Source organism: Lissotriton helveticus, chromosome 3_1 (assembly GCF_964261635.1).
Source record: "Lissotriton helveticus chromosome 3_1, aLisHel1.1, whole genome shotgun sequence".
Taxonomy (NCBI): Eukaryota; Metazoa; Chordata; class Amphibia; order Caudata; family Salamandridae; genus Lissotriton; species Lissotriton helveticus.
Window position 1 is genome coordinate 133,541,066 of NC_136061.1, and position 23,439 is coordinate 133,564,504.

The following is a 23,439-nucleotide window of genomic DNA, read 5'->3' on the forward strand; positions in this document are numbered from 1 at the left end:
GAATCACCTTTCACAGCAGGATGAAGGCCATTGCCACCTGGATGAAAGACAGCTGCCTAAAGCTCATCTTGGACAAGACTGAAGTACTCACCCTGGGACCCACCCCCTCAGCATGATACGACTCCTGGTGGCCCGCCGCCCTGGAAACCCCTCTTCCACGGACCACACGCGCATCCTGTGCATCATTTGCTCACAAAGCACTGCCAGATCAATGATGTATCCTCATCCTGCTTCCACACACTTCGCCTGCTTTGTAAGACATTCATCTGGATCCCCATGGAATCAAAAAAGACTGTCATCCATGCACTCCTCACCAGCAGACTCTACTACGGCAATCCACTCTATGCTGGCATCACCCAGAAACTGCTCAGGAAACTACAGAGCGTTCAAAGTGCCGCAGCCAGACTTGTCTTCGATGTCCCCCACCGCAGCCCAATAACACCTGTGACAACTCCACTGGCTTCCAGTCAACAAGAGAATCACCTTCAAGCTACTCACCCATGCCTATGGAGCTCTCAATGATGCAGGATCAGCATATCTGGACCACAGCCTCTCATTCCTCCTGCCCAATTTGCCCTGGGCCAATTGGGCAGAGATCTGGTCTGGTTGATCCCACGGATCGACCAGACTAGAACCGGAGGAAGATCCTTGTCCTACCTCGCTGCTCTTCGACTGAAACTCCATGACCAGACTGATCAGCAGATCCCCCTCCTCCCCCCCACACTTTCAGCGCCTTGATACCCTCCCGGGTGAGTAGCAATGCTTTACAAACCCCTGACTGATTGATTGATGGATTGATTCACATCACAGGGACAGTTCCCATTAGTTTCATACCCCAACCCAACCCAGGACAGCAGCTGCCACTTGCACGTTCTGTATTGCTTTAACTTGTCCGACAAGACTGACATGGACATGTGTTAGTCACCTGTAGTGGGAACCATTCCATGTGGTAAGTACATAGTCTGTATCCTGTCCTTAACTTGTGGTCCTGTAAGGGGAAACACAGCTTCAATTATTTTTTCCAATGTTATTCAATGGAATTTGCTCACATGTACTGGGAATTTCGTCCATAACTGAATAAACAATTCCAGGACTTATTGTAGGCACTGCAGGCAACTGGGCTTGCCCTGGTAGGCTGGCCCTTACTGGTACACCCAACAAATTGCGAAAAACCTATTGAGTTAAGTGTCTACAAAGTCGAATGAAATTATTATGCAATGGTTGTCGCTGTTGAGTAGTAATATTTGCATAATCAGGGTATGGCGTATATCTAGCTAAAGCTGGGCAAGTTGCACCTACGTTACTGAGGGGACCTATACGTACTGGTGCAAGTGCATGGGGAAGGGGGCCGCCGAACCAGGGTGTGTGTTCCCACTGTGACAGTGGTGTTTCTAAGAGCACATACACTCTATAGACTCCTTATGGTGGAGTAACTCTGTATTCATGAAATGTTTGCATTCGCATACACAGCCGGAAAATTGACCCAAGAAGAAGTACTTCAAATCGATAGCTGTCGTGGGCTTTAACTATAAAAATCACCACCTGAACCCCGTTGACGCCCCCACTCTCCTCTTTGAAAGTTACAGGGTTTTGATACAAGACCCAAAGGGTCTCAGTAGCCCACTCCCGCACTCACTCTAAAATCCCCGTGGGAATTGCCTTTGCCGCCCTGTAACTGGGGACTGGGGGAAGGTTCTCTACACATTCTCCCCAGGTGAGGGGAAAGCTCAGTTCCCAAATGGCTGCAAGGATTAAAACAGCACAGGCCGATCCGAGTGGCAGTGGGGGATTTGTTTGAAAGCGATTCCCCGGGTTGGCACTCTGAACCTGTTGAGGGATAAACCTTATGATCGTATCATAGAGAGAAGGCGCACAAGCACTCCAGTGCTCTGCTTGTTGTTTTTCTCTTCAGTGCATTTGTGTTCAGCAAGGCTCTCAGAAATTACTGTAAACAAGCAGATGGGTGCCCAGATGCTCCTGCGCAACCTGGTTACCCACTGAAAATAGAGGTGTTTTGCGCCTCAACCTGCAGTACCTAGGATTGTGGGAATGTCTAGCTGGTGCTTGCAGCCGAATGTTTACATTTCTCTGATGTTTTTAGAACAAATGTTCAGCATGTGCATGCTGAGTCGGGGGGGGGGGATCACATTGCAGATGCTGTGTCCTTGGTACCAGAGAGCTCTGTGGTAGTTGTCTCATGATTCACATGGAGGCACTTCATCATCTACATTAATAAACCTATGCTCTCATCAGCACTGTTGTGTGTAGCCAGTGTAACTTTAAAGATATCTATTGGCTGAAGCTGTGACGTCTGAATAGTAGCTCTATTTTTTGAGTCTGCTGATTTTGACCTTGGGGCTTATCTTTTGGTCTCATGGTTCAGCATAAATATTTGTTTTCACACACTGCTCCTTGCATGCATGTTTGAAATGATAACATAGGCTTGCAAATCCCTTTGGAACCGACATGATGTGAAAATGAAATGAGTTAGAAGATAGAAATTAAGCAACATAAAATATTTCATTATTTTATAAATCCTCTTTAAAACGAAAGAGGGCTATGTCAAACGGCATACCAGATTATTTGAACTGATAAAACTGTAGCTTTGTAGACCATTTTTAAAGCAATTGGTCTTAATTGGTCGTGGAGAAGTGTGGCTCACTGGTTAGAGGAGGCAGACCTGGAAGCAGAGGTCAGCCCAGGACCAGGGTTCAATTCCCGGCTCGGCGGGGTCTTGAGTCCTAAAATGTCCATGGACTTGACAATTCTCGCTCCGGTGCCTACTCGATTCATGGGTTCACACTCTGCGACTCTGGGCAATAGCTTGCTTAATCTCCACTACGGCCCCTCGCGGCGGGATGTCTGGCTTTCACCTTGCAGATACCCTGCCGGGGTTATCTCACAGGGGAATACCAGGACGGGTTCCCTAACCAAGCGCTTAGAAACCGCTTGGTAATTTGCGCTATATAAATTCCTGTACATTTACATTTACATTAAAAGGCTACATTTTGCTACCGTTTACTATAAGACTTGTCTGACGTCATAACATTATAGGAATATTTAATGATTGTCTCTTAATAACTGCCTATCAAAAAAAACTATGGTTATTTTATCCAATTTTAAAATAGTGCTGTAAAATGCACATTGTGGCCCTATTTGTTTTTCAAACTACCCTTTGGAAAGAGTTCCTTAAACTGAGAGCGGTCGACTTTTGATCAATTAGATTACTTGAAAATAAAGGCTTTTTTCCACATTTTATTTAAAAGGGTTTTTATGGATACAAGAGGTTACAACCATCATGCATCGACACAGTAGTCCAAGACATATCTGAGCATACCATAACATTTTTGTAATGGGTGCAGTACTGGGGTTGGACGGGACGGCGGCCAATGGCTACAAACTGTTTTTGAGAGTAGTTATTCCCATTGAAGGGGTATAATTAAATAGTGTGCAATCTATCTTCCATACCCCAAAAAGACACACCTCAGCATACTTCTAATTTGGGGGCGGTGGGCTATCAGATCGTCCTTCTCGCTGGGCAAGGGGGAGGGAGTTTTTCTACAAACCCAACTTATGAAGCACTGGAAATATTGTGCCGGACCAGCTCTGTTGTCCCACATTTTTAATACGTTTTGAAGTGCATCCAAGTGTTTTCCAATTTCCCCACCCTATCAGAGACTAGAGACGCAGATTTTTTTTTTTATTGCGATATAATTTTTTTATTAGTATTTCATGTTCAAAAACAATGCATATAAAATATATAACAGTATACTAGTCCATATGTGAAATACATAATAAATTACATGAACTCCTTTCAATATACTATGGAAAGGAAAATGTGTAGCATGTTAATTACACTGTCTAGTTATATAAACATTGCATTAGATAAAAAACACTATCTGTAGGTCAACACATTAGAAAGTAAAAAGGTGATAAATCATGACAAATATAGTAAAATCTAAATTATACAATAGAAAATTTAAATAAGATAAGAGAGCAATATGTATATATCATAAGAGAGGATAATATCTTCAATCTAAGCAGAAAAAAACTAAAACTGTTATAATCTGAATATCATATTAACAATGTGCTAGAAGAGGAAAACTGTAAACATATCCAATAAAATAATTTTTAGATTTTATTTTTTTTTGTTTGATTTTTTCCCATGGAGGATATGTACCATAGTTTGGACCACCACATATTAAGAGTAGGGAGGGTTAGGTTGTTTCCATGCATGAGATATTTTTCGTCGGACTGCAAGTAACAAATATGTATAGTTAACAGATATTCAGTCTCCCAATAACAGTAAAAAGGATCTTTGGTATACAACAATGACCTTTGTCAGGTTAATTTGGTCAAGAATCTGCGGCCCAAAAATCTAAACCTGGTCAGAAGGCCACCTCATATGAGCCATGGTGCCTCTCACCACATCTCCAACATGCCTCTTGTGAGCTAAACATTGTATGAAGCCTATCTGGAGTACGTACGGTACCATTGCATAAGTATTTTATAGCCATTTTCCTTATGTTGTGTGCAAATTGATGCCTTTGCTGCCTGTTCCATACGTGTCCAGGATCAAGCAGGAAAATATATATTTTTAAACCTACGTTTCTTTTATAACCTTTGTTCCCTCCCTACCGCTACAGGTATCGTTATTACCTGGTCCGGGCTGCTTGTAACTTACTATTTTATTGCACCATTCCCTGGGAGTAACAAGCATTTGCAATGCAATATGTCTTTCATTTGGGGGAGTTTAAGCTAGTGGCTTGGTAAATGACAGTGCCTTTTAACTGTTTTGATAATTAACACATAAATAAAAGGCATTGATACTTACAATGCCAATAGCGCAAACTCTTGTAAATGGGAGACTTATTCCATTTCAAAGAAGTGGCCGCCATTGTCCCGGGCTGCTTGGAAAGTGAAAATGTGCCTTGCGCGCTGAATATTGTTGGAAAGCAGGTCGTGCCTGCAGTAGGAGAAATTCATTAAAGAAAATATTTAGTCTGTAAGCACTAAGACCTACTGTGTAACTAATGAAATAAAAGGGCCAGTCCTCATGGGAGGTTACAAATGAAGACGAGGCGGTACTAACAAGCCTATTCACGAATCAGAAGCCAGCATTTACAAAGGACAATGACTCAAGCCAATGGAAAATATGGGCGTAGAGTAGGCAGAGCTTTAAGTTCATACTCCATTACAGCAGGTCTCGCAGAGCAGTGCATGAGCTGCCCAGGTTCCACCTAAAAAGCCAAATGGGCGCATTTAACACAGACCTACTTGTTTCTGAATGATAATATTGTACTAAAAAGCTAATCTTGATAATTTTCGAAACTGTATACAGCGTTATGATGCCTGACTCCAGGTTAAAGAAAATAGTGTAATTTTAAAAATAAATACTTTTGTTGCCTTTGCAAGATCACACTGAGAAACACACATACACCAATTCTGCATGTTTTATTCACATTGCTTTCAAATTTTATAGCATAAGGATATTCCATAATATAATGATTTAATCAGAATGTCTCATTGAGTTAAACACTGGCTGTTAAGATATGTAGAGCTCTGCAGCTCGCAAGTATGAATGCATTCATACTACTGATGTTGGTAAATGGAGTACCATTAAAGTGGTTACACTAACACATGGTATTTTCTGTGCTAAGGAAGGCTAGGCGTGCAGTATGAAGCGCTGTATAAATTCAAGTTGTCGTTTGTGCTTATATTTAAGGGGAGGGCTTAAAGATAATCTACTGTATGCATGCTAAACGAGTAGTACTGCTCTGTGCTCCAATAGTGATTATATAATATTTGAAGAGAAAGTTGTGACGTGTGAGAGAGAAAATTATGCGTTCTAATTACTTTCCAAAAGAAGAAAGGGAAACCATTAGCAACCTCTTTGTAATTAGCAGTGTGAACTTATGGTTATTGGAAATAATATAATAATAAACACTACTTTTCACAGCCAAGAGGCCTTCCTGGCCCTTCCTTGTTATAGGAGGCACAGTTATAAGCTTGGTAGATCCAGCGCCTTGGGTGCGGCTTCTTGGAGCTTGCGACTAGTCGCACCTTCATAGATATCCCAGGGATCACCCAGCACATTCTATCAGTGGGATTGTGCTTTAAGGTGCGTTTTGTAGGCATGGCACACACTTTCCAGTTACTGTGACATCAATATAGGGGCTGCAGTCTACCTACACTTCATGTAGCTCCCGCTCCCAGACATTAAATGCGCTTCCACCGCAGTCTATCACCCCAGCCTTGAAGGTCTCCGCAGATTTAATTCAAAGGGCGGCAGATGAAAATGCCAAGATAAAGTATGAAGCGCTTGCACCAGCTCCTGCTTCTTAGAAACTGCTGTCACCGGGGGACCATCCGTCTCAGCCTCCTCTTTTATCTTCCAGGTTACAGGCTGATCGGAAGCCATTCGGGAGTCAAGCTCTGCAGATGGACAAAGGTATGTTCGAAGGCGGGACATCATTAAATGGCAGTAACTTCTCAATGGGTGCTAATTGGAATCAAAGTAGCCTTCTTTTGATCTCATTAAATATCCCATGTATGACTTGATCAACTCGTGCACCTTTCTCATGATATACTTTGTTAGGGGAGATTGGAAGTGTTCTTCAATTGAAGCTGAATGTACATTTATCGTCTTTTGATCGCTTTCTGCAGGACGTGTGAGATTTGTGAACAGATTTGACCTAACAATGCCAAGTCGCGTGTTTGGAGCTCTGCATACTTTTTCTTCAATTGCAGGTTTTTTTTATTTATCCCGGTCCTTTACATTCGAGATTGTACGTATTTGTGTGGATAAAACAAATTGTTGGCCTTCTTTGTCCACAGACCTTCATATGCAAGTGTCCTGTCTTGGCACACCTTTCATCATTGCTTGCAGTTGGATCTGACCATACCTTGACTAGGGGCGAGCACTTAATGCCTTAAACACTTTTACTTGTAAGCTTGTTTCAAAATAGTAAGTATTAGCATGGACAGTGTCTGACATACCATGTTTTTGAACTGTCTCGCTCATGTACTTCTCTGACTCTGCATTCTCATCAGGAATGCTGTGCACTGTGGCTAAAAACCATTGGCAAAGCTAATAGGTCACAAAAGCAGAAACTATTAACATTACCAATGGTTCTTATATTTGAAACAATGTTACATTGAGGGACATTTGTGTTGGACGTATAGCATATAACTGGACGTGCAACAGAATGAAAAGAAAGGAGAATGTTCTATGGGTTAAGGCAATTTGTACAGCAGGAAAGCATCACGTTGCCAAAAGCTTCCATTACTTGGATTTTGCAGCAGTCTTAACAGGTGTTTTAGAGTTGTTCTTTAATTTTGCAGTCTTAATCTCGTTTATTTATTTATTTATTGTAACTGATTTCGTCCAGCTGTGGCCACATCCTAAAATGGTGTGTTTTGACCAATAGAAGAGGGGGGGTGGCTGGGAGAGATTGGATGGTCCAGTGTACGTTCTCCCACACTAATTATTAGTCAAAAAAGGGTGCACTGTTCCAAAGAAACCAATCCTCACTGCCAATTAGGGGGAGGAGAGAAAAGGGTCACCCAACCCAATTGCTTGTTAAGAGCAGGTACCCTCACCCACCTTTAGGTGGCGTGTTTCATCATCGGGCGTGCTCCTCGTCTGACCCCGCGAGACGGCTCATATCCGGAGATCTTTTCTTGTAAGGGGCCGAAACAGTGATAAGGGTCTAAAGTGCTCCCTAATATGTGACTGGTGAAGGACTGGAAGGAATGTGCGTTCAAATTGGCTATAGGTACCGATGCTGTTATTTTAATCTGTGCGGTGTGATCTATGTCGAGGTTAAAAACAAGGGTGGGTCTTGATGAAGCGCCATTAGATCCTTAAGGTCTTTTTAGGCTGTGAAACATGTCGACCTTATTATTGTAGTGTAGGAAATCCCACACAGATTTTTTTTTCCTGGAGTATAGGGATTTCAAACATATACATAGTTTCAGGAAATACCGGACTATTATTCCTGACAATTCCCGCATTCCTTCCAACCCTTCACCAGACACAGATTAGGGAGCACTTTATACCCTTATCACTGTTCCGGCACCTCTCAAGAAAAGACCTCCGGCAAAGAGCCCTCTCGTGGGGCCCGCCTAAGAGGAGCGCGTCCGATGATGGAGCATGCCACTTAATGGTGGTTGAGGGCACCTGCTCCTAACAAAAAATAGCTTTTGGTGACTCCTGCCTCTCCCCCCATAATTGGCAGTTAGGACGTGGTTTCTTTGGAACAGTTTACCCTTTGTTGAGTATTAGTCTGTGTTTTGACCTCATTAAGGAATGGCCCGCCTCATTCTGAATTCTAGGACGTGTCTCCAGGTGTAGCTATGTCCCACACTGCTCCTTATCCAGGGCAGGCTCCTATTTACCAAGACACCTTTCAGTGTTTTTTCCTTGGTCTTAAGGACATTTGTTATTACCAAGTTCCTCGCCTCTGCGACAAGGACACACATTCAGTTGTCCGCAATTGGAGACTTTTCAGTCCTCTGGCTCGTATTAGGATCGAGTCATTCTTGTATTCTGCTTTGGCCAGACTTCCTTTGTTTATCATGTGGAGGAGCTTAAAACATCCTTCGTTTCTGGGGACAGTTTGGCTGACTTGGTTGATTCTTCTTGGAGAATACCCCACTCTGTGCCTACAGAAGTCTCCCTGATATGTGAAGGCACCAATCTGCGGCTTAGGGTTGTAATCCTGTGTTTGTCTGTGAGGATACTTTGCAGACCAGTCATAGGCATAGCCTCTTACGACCTGCACCAAGAATTATTGTCATTTACTCCCACTTGCTTTGATTAGTTGCGACCAAATGCCTGGAGGAGGTAGACTGAGATGGGAAGCTGCCTTAGGATATAATCAGTAGCGGCTGCTACTGGACCCGAGTGTTGGGGTGGAAGGGGGACAAAAACAAGTATACCTCCACGAAAACGAGAGAGCCCGCCAAGCAGGCCTGCACACTTCAGGAGTGAAAAACACTCCTCTCCCTACTCCACCAGCCTCGCCCGAGAGCCACTGAACTTATTATCATTTTATTTTTCCTTTTTTTCCAGTGGGGCGATGCTCCACCGCCCTAGAGGAGGAGCCGCCACCGGATATAATGGGTGCAGGTCAAATAAAAATTTCAATTGAAGTCAGCTGGGTCCTAATATGAGCTGCTTCAAGGGCCATGGGCACTTGGCTAATGTTAGAGGTGGAGCGGTACATCTGCTCCCTCTGGCTGCACACGATCACAACATCTCACTAAGGCTCACCTCTGTACACTCCTCAGCAACTTCACCTGCAGGCAGGGTCTCCGAAGGCGAGAGATGCTGCCGACAGTCTCCACTGGGAGGTGCAGGGATGGACCACTGCGGAGTCTGCTAAGCTGCATGGGTAAAACTGGGCTCCTGCGAGCTATGGCTTCAAACAAGGAAAGAGCAGAGGACAAGAGGTGTGGGAGTGTGAAGAGCGGGCCACCCTGGCTGCTATCTTTCTTTTAATTTTACAAACCGTGAGATTAAGGATGAGGAGTGTGTGGTTGTGTGAGGGTGGACGGCAGGTAAGGGACTGGATGCCGGTGGTTGCATTCTAGGGGAAGTGAGTACATCCTGGGATTGGAGTACCTGGGCGAGTGTTTCAACCCGGAAAATTCATCTGTTGGTGAGCGTCGTTGCCTCGTGTGAGGGTGAGTGTCCAGGGGCGACACTGGTGCCTAGGGGTTGAAGTTGAGTTGATTGGATGGGAAATTCCATGGTGTGGAAAAGAAGAAGTGCTTAGATCATGTCAATTCTTCAAAACTCAGATATGCAGAGTGCAATTGAATGCATGGTATTTAGCGACTTGTTTCTGTTTTATAAGGTGTATAAAAATGAAGATTTTATTTGTCCAGTTATCTTAGTTTTCGCTCTTCTGAAAGTAATGGTGTATGAAGTTTTTGTTCTGAGCAGTTGACTTTATTGCCAAAAACCTAGTTCTGCATAATTCACCTACTCGAAAACTGAGCAGAATTTCGCTCTTACAGTGTTTCATCCCCATGTCTCAGGAATGCGCAAGGTGACTCAAGCAGGAGTTACGAGTCGTGAATAATACAATTCTGCAGGAATGGCTGCTTCTCTTTGCAAGCCTGGCTGAGCTGAGACGAGGCCGAGTGGGACTGCGAGTCTCGCCGTCTGCACTTCTAACTGGAGCACTTTCCATGCTCCCTCTGAACACGCGGTCCTACCCGAGTGGGGCACCTTCAGGTGCCCGTCTCAGAGCGCTGCAGTGTTACATACCAGCAGCTTGCACCCCAAGGCACTTAATGTGATAGGGGGAGGCGCATATGCTTTTGAGCCCCCTTCTGTGGTACAGATTATACGCAGCCATTTTCCAACCATAACCATGGGATCTGCTCCTTGCAATGAGGGAGCACTTGACATTTGCACCCTTGCCTCATTACAGACCCTGACACAGACCCAGAGCAGTTGTTGAGAGGTGCACTGGCTCATTGTGGCCCTCGCCCCCTCCTCCGGAGGTCACCACTAGGGATAGGGGGGGACACGCCTATGGTGACAGGTGGAGCCACATTTTCAAACGACGATGTTTCACAAATGTGCACTTCTCAGCTGAGATGCAAAGTGTCTGAGCGATTTTATGCGTGATTGGGCACGCTTCTTTAATGGACACTGCATCCATTGTGTGATTTTTGGGCACGGTGTCTTTAAAAATAAATAAATAGAAGGCGGATATCAGTCCATGTAGGTTTCATAGCCCAGAAGCCAAAGGTGAAGAAAAGTATGCACAGAGTTGGAGGACACCGGCGCGCCCAATGGAAAGGAACATGAGGTGGTCCATTAAGATTAATTAAAGCCTTCGTCAATAACTAGGAGGGTGTTTAAGCTTCAACCCTTAGAAGTGCCCTCCTTTATTGTTGCTCTCTCCGACATCTTCAGTCAGCAACATCAGTTATCTGCTTAATAGGGTATCAAGTGCGAAGGCAGTCTCTGGGTATGCCAGTTTCAATCAGTTCTTTTTGGTGTTCAAATGTCAACTAACCATCAAAATGAAATCTATATTCGTGATGGTGATGCTAAAACATTTTGTCTGATATTACACTCAGTTCTACCCAATGGCTCTAGAAACCCAGGTGTCTAAGTGAGATGTGTCTTTGGGTAGGGTTCGGCAAAGTTGCTGACCATTCCTATCATGAACAATATGTAATTCTCGCAAATACCACAATCACTGCCCATAGGTCGCAAAATTGTCCGCCGTAGAATTTCCGCAAAATACTTGCGACTATTGCCCCCATTTTAAGTTGTTGTGCCAAAAAAAGATCGCAACATTTTCACAGTTTCAAAGCTGTGAGGAGACCTGTTGTAAACTTAACCGGTGAGAAAATGGCCCTTGCGTTTTCAGTGCTAACAAACACTTGCCAGGAATATATTGAGAATTTGAGGAAGGAAAATGACACCAGAGCCTACAGATAGGAATCTATGGCAACAACATCAACTAGGGATGTTGTACTGTAGGATTCACATAGCTCTTCGTTTTTCCAAGAAGGCTGCGAAGCATCCGATTTGCATCGAGTTTCTCCAAATCTTGTCCAATTGCATGGGTAATAGGGATGATTGATGTAAGTATATATATATATATATATATATAACAGCTCCCAAACACCAGCCAACTGCACTCTCGAGCGGGTGCACACAAAGCGGGGGTGTGCCCGCGAACGTATTCAATTTGACAAAGCCCGATGGCGAAACGCGTCTTGTTGCTGTGAGCGTTCCAACATTAAAAATCTTGGTTGGAACCACCCCTGCGTGTGCTGCATTCTTTTGGACTTAACATCCTGTGGATTTTTGGAGCTTGAATATATATATATATATATATATATATATATATATATATATATATATATATATATGGTTGAGTGAGGTTCAAAGATATACTTTAAACATGGCATGACAGACATTGGATGTGCGAAAACATGAACTGTTGCAGAGTGTGGGAATAGAGAACATTGTACATAGCGTTAACAGATCTGGGTTTTGAGAGGGTAGCTGTCAAAAAAATGTAAATGTAAATTGATACTTGTATAGCGCACTACTCACCCGCAAGGGTCTCAAGGCGCTTGTACGAATACCGCTGTGGAACCCATCCTGGCTTTCCCTGTGAGGTGTCCACTCCTGGGCACCCCCAAGGTGGAGGCCAGGCATCCCAGCGCTGTTGGGGCCGTTGTGGAGATTAAGCAAGCTATTGCCCAGAGTTGCAGAGTGGGACTCCATGATTGGAATAGGCACCGAGGCGAGAATTATCAGGTCCGTGGAATTTTTGAGCCCAAGACCCACCGAGGTGGGGAATTGAACCCTGGTCCCAGGCTAGACCTCTGCATCAGGGTCTGCCGCTCTAACCATTGAGCCACACTTCTCCACAAACCGATCTATTGTTTACAAGGATACATATAGCGAGTTTTGTGTCTGCCACTTTCAACTATTCGCTTTCTTCATCCTTCTTCTTTTTGTCATTAACTTGAGACTTTGGCAGTCAAGTCTTGGCCCAGCCTGGTGGAGTATTCATGTCTCACCTAATCCTATACGCTGTTTGTCTTTCCTCCATTCCAGTGCTTGCATTTCACTGCGTAAGGAACTTCTTGCAGCTGGCCCCCTCCTGTGTGTCTCGCACTACTGTTCTGACGTTGCATGTGTTAGAAAATGACCTATTGGCTTTGCCAATGCTTGTTTTTTTATTTTTAACTTTGTCATCTAAATCATGCAGTTTGTGTGAATGGGATTAGTCCTATTTTAAGGGCTTTTTGATATTTCAATGGTTCTTAATCTGGGAGTCCAGTATTCGTGATCTACGCATGACTTAACTCGCTTAGTAAAAACTGGAACTGATGCTTGCAGAATGGTTATTTCCTAGAAGATTAATTATTTTCTATGTCTTTTTCCAGTCGATGCTGCGGGGCAGAGGAGGCTGCTACAAGCACACCTTCTATGGCATAGAGTCTCACCGGTGCATGGAGACCACTCCCAGTCTGGCTTGTGCAAACAAATGCGTGTTCTGCTGGAGGTATGGGCACAATGCGTCTCCTTATTACCCCTTGTGCAGCTCGTTTACAAAAGATAGCTCTGTTTTCTATAAAATACAGTGTTCCTGCACATGCGCCTTGTTAGGGAGGTCAGTAGATATCCCTTCCTGGGATGCTGTGTAAGCCATGGTGGTCCTGGGCAAGGAGTCGTCAATGACCCACACTTGCACCACCAGACTCCGTTTGGGAGATTGAGTAAAGCAAATCGAAATGCTGAGCAGGGCGAAAACAACATGGAACCTGCTCTGTATTTCTTTGCCTCTACAAATGGGCTGCTGCTGTTGCAGTTTCACTCTAGGCTTAGAGATCCCCAGGAGAAAGGTGAGTAGCTCTAAATTAGGCAAGCGGTCCTCCACCAGGGGCACGAAGGCTTCGATGACCTGGTCGTCTGAGGGTGATCACAACAGGCTATGTGAGCTTTTAGACCCTTTTGCACTGCATAAATGTAATTCTCTAATTGCTTTGGGTTTAATATTAAAAATTAGAGTTAATTTCGTGAAACTGTTTTTCATATTGTATTTGAAAGTTATTTGGAACTTCACTATTTGTTTACCACCTGTATTAGGTCAAACATGGTGAGCATCTTCTTTGAATAGATTGCCTTTTCTTTAATCATTTGCTTTCCACGTGGTGTCTAGGTAAAACTCAACATAATTTATATAAACATCTTAGTAAAGAAAACCTGATTAATTAATGGAATGATGGAGGTACTATGTGGTAGGTATGATCCCTACTGGTTAACTGGCTCAGCAGTCCACATGTACTGATGAAATGAAAGTGTACAATGTCATTTGGTAAGATGAAATCTACTGTAGCCATGAATAAGTGAAATTTATGTGCTTGCTAGTTAATATTCAATGACGGGTAAGGAGCCAATTTAGGTATATCTGTAGTAGTGTGTGAGAAAGTAGATGATTAGTTGGGGTGGCTAATAGTTCACCACAGGTAATAATGTCCCTATTCTTGTTATGTCCAGTAAAGGTTTCAGTAATTTAAACCTGGGCTCAACCCCTAATAGAAGTGTCATAGAGCAGACAGTTATAACTTCAGAAAATGTGTAATGCATGTACAAGTATCAAAACAGTTAGAAAGTAAAAAACACAACACAATAAAAATGCCACTCCAATTTTAAAAAGAGAGAGCATATTACAGTACATAAAATGTCAAAAATCCAATACAGGGATCCAAAGAAATAATTTTTTTAAGATTTAAATAAAAATAGCTCTGACAAATGCAAAGCGCCAACGGCGGGCAACTGTTTACGCTAGACCGGGACAAGGGTAAGGTTTGAGGTCGACCGTAATAGAGTGCAAGTCAGATAAAAGGACACCGTTGGTCCTGGTCAGAGAGCTACCTTCGGACTATTGATCTTGCTCAGCATCAGTCCCGGCGAAGCCCTCTCCATTCAGACTTAGAAACTTTCCTGGAAGTTGGTTTTTCTTCAGCAGGGCTAACCAGCAAACTGAGGCTGACCGGTGATTTGATGGCTGTGGCTTCGCCAGTGACCCTGTTTTCTGAAGGTTCTCCAGGTAGAATGATGGTAAAAGTTTCTACGTTTCAGTTTGGGCAGCGGGGGTGTACACTAACAGCCATCTGTTCTAGGACCCCATGAATAGCACTAGGTGGTCAATATTCACTCCAGCAAAAGCCACCAGCATGTCCCAGCGCAAGTCCAGCTGAAAGTGGTCAGCTAGGCTTTTTCAGGAAGAGGTCTTGCAGCTTTTGTCCCTCTCTAGCTCAACAGGAGGTCAGTCAACTGACCCTTGTACCCAGGACAAAGAAGTGTGCTCCAAGTAGGAGCAGGGCCAGCCTCTTGGGTCTCCTCACTGGTCACAAGAACAGGTGCAGTCATTCTTTCGTATTCCGCTCGCCCAGGAGTGTTCTGAAGAAACTGCCCAAGGGTGCCGCATTTGTGCCTAGCACTAGCCTGTGGGTGGGGTGACTCCTGGCCTATCCCTGTCTTATAGGGAAAAGGTTCCTAGTGATTACCCTATCCACTTTTACAACTGTTCCTGTGTGCCCTACTGCGAACAGTACCACAGTACCCCTCTACCTAAAACAGCATGGCAGAACCTTTCTTACCCTGTGCAGAACTCCTGTGCTCACCATAGAGTTGTAGCTAGGGTAATGATCAAACCCTTCTCTGTGGTCACTCCAAACCAGTGCTCCAGGTTCTGATGACTGCTCCTAACACTGGGATTATTATCTGACTGGATAAAATGACAATCGAGGGGTAAGACCCAAGTGAGAGCTGCATCAGTCTGTGATAGGTTAGGCCTCCTTTGAAGATATGCAAGGGTCTGGGCACAGCCCGTAGGCTATCTTATCAAGGGAATGTTCACTTCTCCTCACACCTAGGGTGTTTTTCTTTTTTCTTTGGCCCTACATGTTCACGATTCTACTCAAGGTAGCAGCAGAGCGCATAATGATTCTAGTGTTCATACAAAAAGGAGGTCCACTCCTTACCCATACCGCGAGAAAACGATCCAAAAGGATTCGCCTAGTTAGAGAAACGCACACTATGACCATATCAAACCTATAATTTCTCAGTCCTTACCGATGGCTATGGCCCAACACAACATCAAGATAGTCTCGCTGAATGTTAAAGGCATAAACCACCCAATCAAAGAAGGAAGATTCTTGACTATCTCCATAAACAGAAGGGTAACATCATCTTGTTACAAGAAACTAAAATTGTCTCCAAACTATTCAACTCACTTAGAAATAAGTGCTTCAGCGACGTTGCAGGTTCAGATGCAATAGGTTACAAAAACGTTGTCCGGACTTTAATAGCCAACAATGCCAACCTAGACCTAATCTCAAGCTCACCTGACACACAGGGTAGGTGGGTCACAACAAAATTGGCAAAAAATAACACGGAATTCTACATCACAAACATTTATGCCCCCAACAAGGACGGCTCGGCCTTCTGGGAAGATCTAGGTAAACAAATTAAAACTATTCCAGACACCGCCATGCTCATACTTGCGGGAGACTGTAATCGTCCCTTGGACCCAGCCTTAGATAGGGACTCTCACTGTCCCTCTAGTGTCAAGTCACACAAAGCTCTTAAAAATGTATGTAAAAGTTTTAATATGACTGACACTTGGAGATTACAGAATCCCACAGGTAGGGAGTACACCTTTTATTTATCTCCCCATAATTCGTATTCACACATTGATTACCTGCTTATTTCCGACAATATTGTAAACAGAATAGATCAAACCTCCATTGAGCCAAGAGTGATCTCAGATCACTCATGTATCCGTTTATCCATTACTGACCCGAAACCTTTTAAAAAACAATCTGTAGAGAGATTTAATAATGAGGTATTAGATATAGATTCAAACAGGCAAAGCATTGAATGTGCGATCCATAATTACCTCACGGTTAATAAAATTGGAGGCACCTCGGACCTCACAAGATGGGAAGCACTGAAAAGCATTCTTAGGGGTGAGTTCATTAAAATTAGGTCCGCCATGAACAGGGACAACAACAGCAATCTTCGAAAACTATCAAAGGAGATATCTAACCTGGAAGGGAAACACATTGCCTCGAGAGAAAAATCTGTCTTGAATGAAAAAGAAACGGGAGTATAATAAAATAATAAGTAATAGGGCAGGGATGTGGATTAATAAACAAAAGAGCATTAGGCTCCGTGAATCCAATAAGGCGGGAAGAGCTTAGCCTCCTACTTAAAATTCAAATTACAGAAAAATATGATTAAGACCTTAGTGGGATGAGCAACAATGAAAGAGTGTTCTATATTTTGGAGAAGTGTTCTTTGTTTGAAACCACAGAGGTATTCGAGCACATAGAAGAACAACACCTATTTGGTGTGTCTAGAAAGCCCTCACTCACCGACCTGGTCGGTGACATGTTTCATCATTGGGCCCCACTGGGAGTGACCGAATGTCACCCCAGTGTGCTTCAACACCAGATTTACTGCGGAGCGGGTAATGTGAAGATGTGAGCGGTCCGACACTTAAGAGTATTGGAAACTGACCATTCAACTTAGTTGGCCTAGTTCTCCAACACATTTTTAATATGTCTTTTTGATCAGCCATTAAAACAATTTTTGATACAACAAAGACATTTTTAAACTCACCACTTTACACCTTACTTATTCACGTAGCTTATCACTTAGCGCTCACATCTTCACATCACCCGCTCCGCAGTAAATCTGGTGTTGAAGCACACTGGGGTGACATTCGGTCACTCCCAGTGGGGCCCAATGATGAAGCATGTCACCGACCAGGTCGGTGAGTGAGGGCTTTCTAGACACACCAAATAGGTGTTGTTCTTCTATGTGCTCGAATACCTCTGTGGTTTCAAACAATGAACACTTCTCCAAAAAATAGAACACTCTTTCATTGTTTCTTATATTGTTAAGTGGGGAATAAGAGTGTTGCTCCCTCCCTACCTCTCTCTTTGTTGCTTTGTAAGACCTTAGTGGACCAGAAGGCGACTCTCACTCTGATCCTGACAAAATAGCAGAAATATTGAAGAATCTTTACAGTACATTGTATATCAAAAACTACGACCTATGCACAGCTAAAGCCCAAAACTACTTAAGCAAATGTGACCTACCTGCTCTCTCAGAATAAGACATGGATGAAATCAATGGCCCAATATCTGCTAACGAAATTGGGGACACGATAAAATCCCTTAAAGGCGGGAAAGCGCCTGGACCGGACGGGTTCAATGCAAAATTCTACAAATCATTCGCATCCGTTCTGATTCTCCCTCTTCTAAACATGTTCAACTAATTCAGTGAATCCGGCCAGATAAATCGGACACCTGCAGAGGCTATGCCCAAGGAAGGGAAGGACCCATCACAACTTAAAAATTACAGGCCTATATCCCTGATTAACTTAGATTGCAAAATATATGCCATGATCCTTGCTTAACGTCTCTAAAAATATTTATCCAAACTTATTTATCATTCACAAGTGGGATTTCTAAAGCAGTCTTTCTAGTAATAATACACTAACTTTGTCACGCCTTGGAAAAAGCCAAATTAACAGACTCCCCCACAGTAGAAATCCCTTTGGATGCCGAAATGGCTTTCAGAAAGATAGATTGGTCCTACCTTGAAGAGACACTCAAAAAATTCAATTTGGGAGACAATTGCGATTCTCCTATTAACATGACCAGAGAATCTGGATTTCATTAAAGACACGGAGGCTGACATTATGCATTTATCCTTTAATAGCAACTCACACAGCCGCACTACATCATAAAGGATAACGTTCTAGAGTTAACAACAAAGGATGTAACCAGGAGATGATCTGCCTCTTTTAAAAGAATCGCAGCAGGAAGAACTTCAAAAACTGAGAGATCCGGGAAAGGAACGAACTTCATAGGTTGAGAGAACAGGAAGCTTGAAGAACATCATGGAAGAAATTTTAGCATGTCCAAAGTCAGCCGGTCAAACGGAATTGCCTGAAAAAAAGGAAATGAATAAGAACCAAGAGCCTGAAGAGCTATCTTATCACATAGGCATAATAATAGATGAAAAACAATTGCAGCAATCAATAAGATCATGAACAATATAACAAAGATGTAATAAGATCATAAAGGACATCCCAAAGGTTGAAAAGGGAGGAGGGAGGGATAATGTCAGCCTCCGTGTCTTTAATGAAATCCAGATTCTCTGGTCATGTTAATAGGAGAATCGCAATTTCATTACAAGACCGGAGGCTACATTATGCATGTTCGTAGCCCCGAAGGACCACTTCAGACATATGCTCGATAGGCTTGCAGTAATGCCGAGCAAAGGTATTGGCATTTGACCAGTCAGCAGCTTTCAGGATATCATCCAACTTACCGCCTGACCAAAAGGACTTACTGGCCATAGCTCCTCTGATAGAATGTGCTTGGAACTTAGAGAGGTCTATACCAGCGAGTTTCATGGTGGATTTAACCCATCTAGCAATAGAGGTGGAAGAAACAGGTTTGAAAGGTTTCACAAAAGAAACTAAAAGTTGATTTGCATCATGAGGGCGTAGGAGAGACATCCTAGCTTCGTATTCTTTCATACAAGCAACCACACACAGTTTAGGAAAACTGTCAAAACGAGGATAAAAGATAAAATCTGACATGGTTTTAGTTCTTCTTAGCAATTCAAACTTGACCCCAAACATATCATAACACCTATTTGAGATGTCTAAACTTCTGATGTCAGATACTCTCCTACAAGATATTAAACATAAGAGCGTGGCGAGCTTAAAGGAGAGAAACTTTCTATTGAGGGAAGAATTGTCTGGCCAAGAACAAAAAAGGTCTAAAATAGACTTGACATCCCAAAGGGTCTGGTATTTAGGTTTAGGGGGTCTTCTTAGTCTTATACTCTTGAGGACCCTGCAAATAATAGGATTTTTACCTACCGACTTACCGTTGATAGGAGAATGACCAGCAGAAATTGCGGATCTGAAGCAATTAATAGAGCGATAGGAGAGGCCTCTGTCGAATTGTTCGACCAGGAAATTTACGATATTCACGACAGGAGTCTCCACGGGATCCAAACTCCTTTCCAGGCACCAATGAAACCATTTCTTCCAAATGTTGTTGTATCTAAGGTGTGTTCCAGGGGCCCAGGATTCTCCAAGGAGAGAGAGAGCTGTCGACGAAAGTCCAGACAGCTCGTTAGATTGCCTGACACCTTCCAGGCAAGAAGGTTCAAATTCCCCTCGAGAATAAGGTGATGATCTTCGCCGTCTGCGTTTGAGACCAGACCTGGGGAGGCTGGGATCAGAAAGGGAATGTCGCATGCTAGTTCCAGGGCTGTCGGGAACAATGCCTGGGACGGAGTAATTAGGATCAGAAGGCATTGTTCCAATCTGACCTTCTGAAGAACCCTCTGAATCATGGCGAAAGGAGGGAAGGCATAACCCAGGAAGTGGGACCAAGGTTGGAGAAACGCGTTCACGGCAAGAGCGCCCGGGTCCGGCATCCAACTGAAATAGTTGGGAAGTTGGAAGGTAAGTCTGCTGGCAAATAAGTCCACGTCCATGGGACCCCAAAAGTGGAAGAGGGAATTGAAGACGTTCACATCGAGTTTCCAGTCCGAGAAGTCTATGAGGAATCTTGAATTCCAGTCTGCAGAAATATTCGATTTCCCGGGAAGATACTCCGCTCTGAGGGAAATCTTGTGTTCCATACAGAACATCCAAAGTTTCCTGGCAAGGTTGGAGAGATCTGCGGACCTCGTCCCTCCAAGGCGATTGATATAGGCCACGGCGAAAATGTTGTCCATTTTCAGAACAACGGATCTCCCTTGGATGGAATGTTTGAAGCTCATAAGGGCGTATAAACCGGCCGTCAACTCCAGAAAATTTATGTGTTGAGAGGATTCCGACAGGGTCCAAACCCCACCGGTGTTCTGGTCTCCCAAGCGAGCACCCCAGCCATGAAGGCTGGCATCTGATTCTAGGACAAAATCTGGGGATGAGCCGAAGATAGCTTTGCCGTTCCAGGCGTCTAAGTTCTCCAGCCACCAAAAGAGCTCTGCCCTGGCATCTGGGTCTAGAGATACAAGGTCCCCATACCACAGACCCGAATTGAGGGCCTTTCTCTTTATTCTCTGAAGCGCGCGATAGTTCAGGGGACCAGGAAAAATAGCCTGGATGGAAGAAGAAAGGAGCCCAAGAAGTCTGGCTAGTTCGCGGAGAGTTAAGGAGTCTTGTTTCAACACGGATCTGATCTCCTTCCGGATCTTGGCAATCTTCTTGGCAGGGAGAAGGAGAAGGCATTTCAAGGTGTCTAGGGTGAAACCGAGGAACTCTATAACTTGGCAGGGAGAGAGAATGGATTTCTCTCTGTTGATGATGAATCCCAGGCTCTCTATTAAGTTCATGGAAGTTTCTAGATCTCTTAGGAGGTCTGAATGGGATTGGGACATGATAAGAATATCGTCCAGGTAAATGATGAGGCGGATACCCCTCTCTCTTAGGATTGTAACTACACACTTCATGATCTTGGTAAAACACCAAGGGGCAGAAGAGAGGCCGAAGGGAAGAGCTTGGAACTGGTAAAGGCGTTCTTTCCAAGCAAATTGAAGGAAAGGTTGGTGTTCCTTGTACATAGGGATGGTGAAGTAGGCGTCTTTTAGGTCTAACTTGACCAACCAGTCTCCTTCGAGAAGGAGATCCCTCAGGAGGTGGATACCCTCCATTTTGAAGTGACGATAAACTAGAAATTTGTTGACTTCTCGAAGGTTTATAACGGGTCTCCAACCCTTGTCCTTTTTCTGAACAAGAAATAGTGTGCTTATGAACCTTGCATCGGACCAGGGGACTTCCACAATTGCGTCTTTTTTGAGCATGGAGATGATTTCTTCCTCCACGATCATTTGTTGATCTTCCGGAAGGGCAAAGGGTCTGGGTAAATGTGATTGGAAGGGAATCTGAAAGAAATCTATCCTGAAGCCCAAGACGGTTTCCAGAACCCATGGGTCTTGGGTAATTGAGTCCCAAACATGATAGAACTGTTTTAATCTGCCCCCCACTATGGGGGGGAAAGAAGAAGGAGGAGTAGTACTTACTTGTAGAGTTGGAGGTGTTGGGAGTACCTCGACCTCTTGAGCCACGGTTTCTGGGACCTCTTCCTCTCTGGGGAAAGAAGGGTTGTCTCGGGGGGTAGGAGCCCCTTGCTGTTCCTCTGAAGGATGAATAGGGTCGTTGGTTGCCTCGGCCGGAAGAGCGACCCCTTCTACCGGCCTGGCCAAAAAGGTTGTTGTTGAATACCCGTCTCAGGTTATTTTGGGCTCTATCAAGGGCAGTAAAGGTGGATACGTATTTGCCAATTTCATTGATTATGTCCTCTCCAAAGAGGAGGCCCTTGGGGTTCTGGGAGGGTTCTTTCTCCGCCATATCACCTAATTTAGGGTCGATCTTGTTTAAAATGGATCTCCTCCGTTCAACATTTAAGCTCGAGTTAGCGTTGCCAAGGAGAACGATGGCCCTTTGGCTCCATCCTCGAACGAGATCAATATTCAAGGGTGTGGAGGAGAGATGGGATTGTTCGGCCATATCAAGGATCCTAACAAGGGGTCCCAGGACGTCCAAGAGGCGGTCTTGGCAGCCTTTGAGGGCTCTCTCCAATCCTTTTCTGGGGTCTCGCCCTAGCTTAAATAAGAATTTAATAAGACTAGGATCCAGGTTGGGGGTTTGACAGACCCTCTCATCAATGGTAGGTCTGGGGATTCAGATCTCATAGTATTCCTGGTGTTTCTATCTAAAAGGTTTCTCAACCAGCGAGTAACAAATTTAGAAACATGATCCTGCGGGAACCATTTTGAACTGTTGGGGTGAGAGATGTTCAGGGGAGAGAACATCTCCTCTCCAACAGGATTTAGAATAATATTCTTTGAGGAGGGTTCCGGGTCAGGTTGCGAGTTAAAATCATGATGGACCTCATCCAGGTCAAAGACGAATTTGTCTGAAAGGTCTTTTGAGGCATTATCATCAAAGGAGGATGAGGAGGAGTCAAGACCAATATTCTTCCTTTTTTCGTTAGCACTATCCCAAAGTGTGTCGCGAGGGACACCGTACACATTTGTGCCGCCATGGGCACCGATCAAGGTAGTGTGCCGAGAGACATCAGGTTCAAGTGGGGCGCGGTGGCCACCCATCCAAAGCGAGGTGCTAGGACCTCCTATACCGTGAAAGGCGCTAGGGCCTGCAGTGCTTTCGCAATGTTTGGTCTTCTTGGGTCTCTTACCGTGTAGGGGAGGATCCTGGGGATCACACGGTCTTTTGGAGAGCATGACTTCTTTGAGAGAGGATATCATACATGACTTAATTTCCTGTTGAAGGAATTTTTTGAGAGAGTCGTCCAAGGGGGCCGGTGAACTAGCAGTGGCGTCATCAGAATCCATGTCAGACATGGCGTAGTAAGGGGCAGAAGGGGATAAGTTGAAGCAGGTAAAGTAATAAGCTTCTCCTCTCTCTCTCCTCTTTTCTCTATCTCCTCCTCTTTTTTTTTTTTTAATATATCTGAATATATAAAAATATATATATATATTTTTTTTTGATTCAGGGTTTTGAAACTACTCCCGTTTTTTTTTTTTTTTGGGGTAGGTAGTGGAACCTGGGGTACTATTCTAACTCTATTTAGGTACTTGTGCGTTTTTCAAAGGGTTAATATGTGCTAAGGCGTCGAAGCGCGACGAATAGAAAGTTCCTCCGGCGGCTGGTGCAGAGCAACTGGCAAAGTTGCCGAGGAGCGCTCGAGCTCAGCCGCCGGGGAAAGGAAAGTCGCTTGGGAGGAGAGGCACGCAACGCGGGCGTTGCTAAGGTGCCTTCCTCCAAGCGGCGTCCGCTCCGAGAAGAAAAAAGGCGAAGAAATCGCCGGGGAAGCGAA

At 44.1% G+C, this 23,439-nt stretch overlaps 1 protein-coding gene across 2 annotated transcripts in view; it reads left to right on the forward strand.

The window, feature by feature from the left end:
* Positions 1-23,439, forward strand: part of LOC144822193 (S-adenosyl-L-methionine-dependent tRNA 4-demethylwyosine synthase TYW1-like) — a 552,654-nt gene that overhangs the window by 370,520 nt on the left and 158,695 nt on the right. For both annotated transcript variants that reach the window (XM_078679401.1, XM_078679402.1), the window contains exons 9-10: positions 6,399-6,451; positions 12,937-13,055. In XM_078679401.1, coding sequence (XP_078535527.1) covers positions 6,399-6,451; positions 12,937-13,055 — 172 coding nt within the window. The remainder of the gene's footprint in view (positions 1-6,398; positions 6,452-12,936; positions 13,056-23,439) is intronic.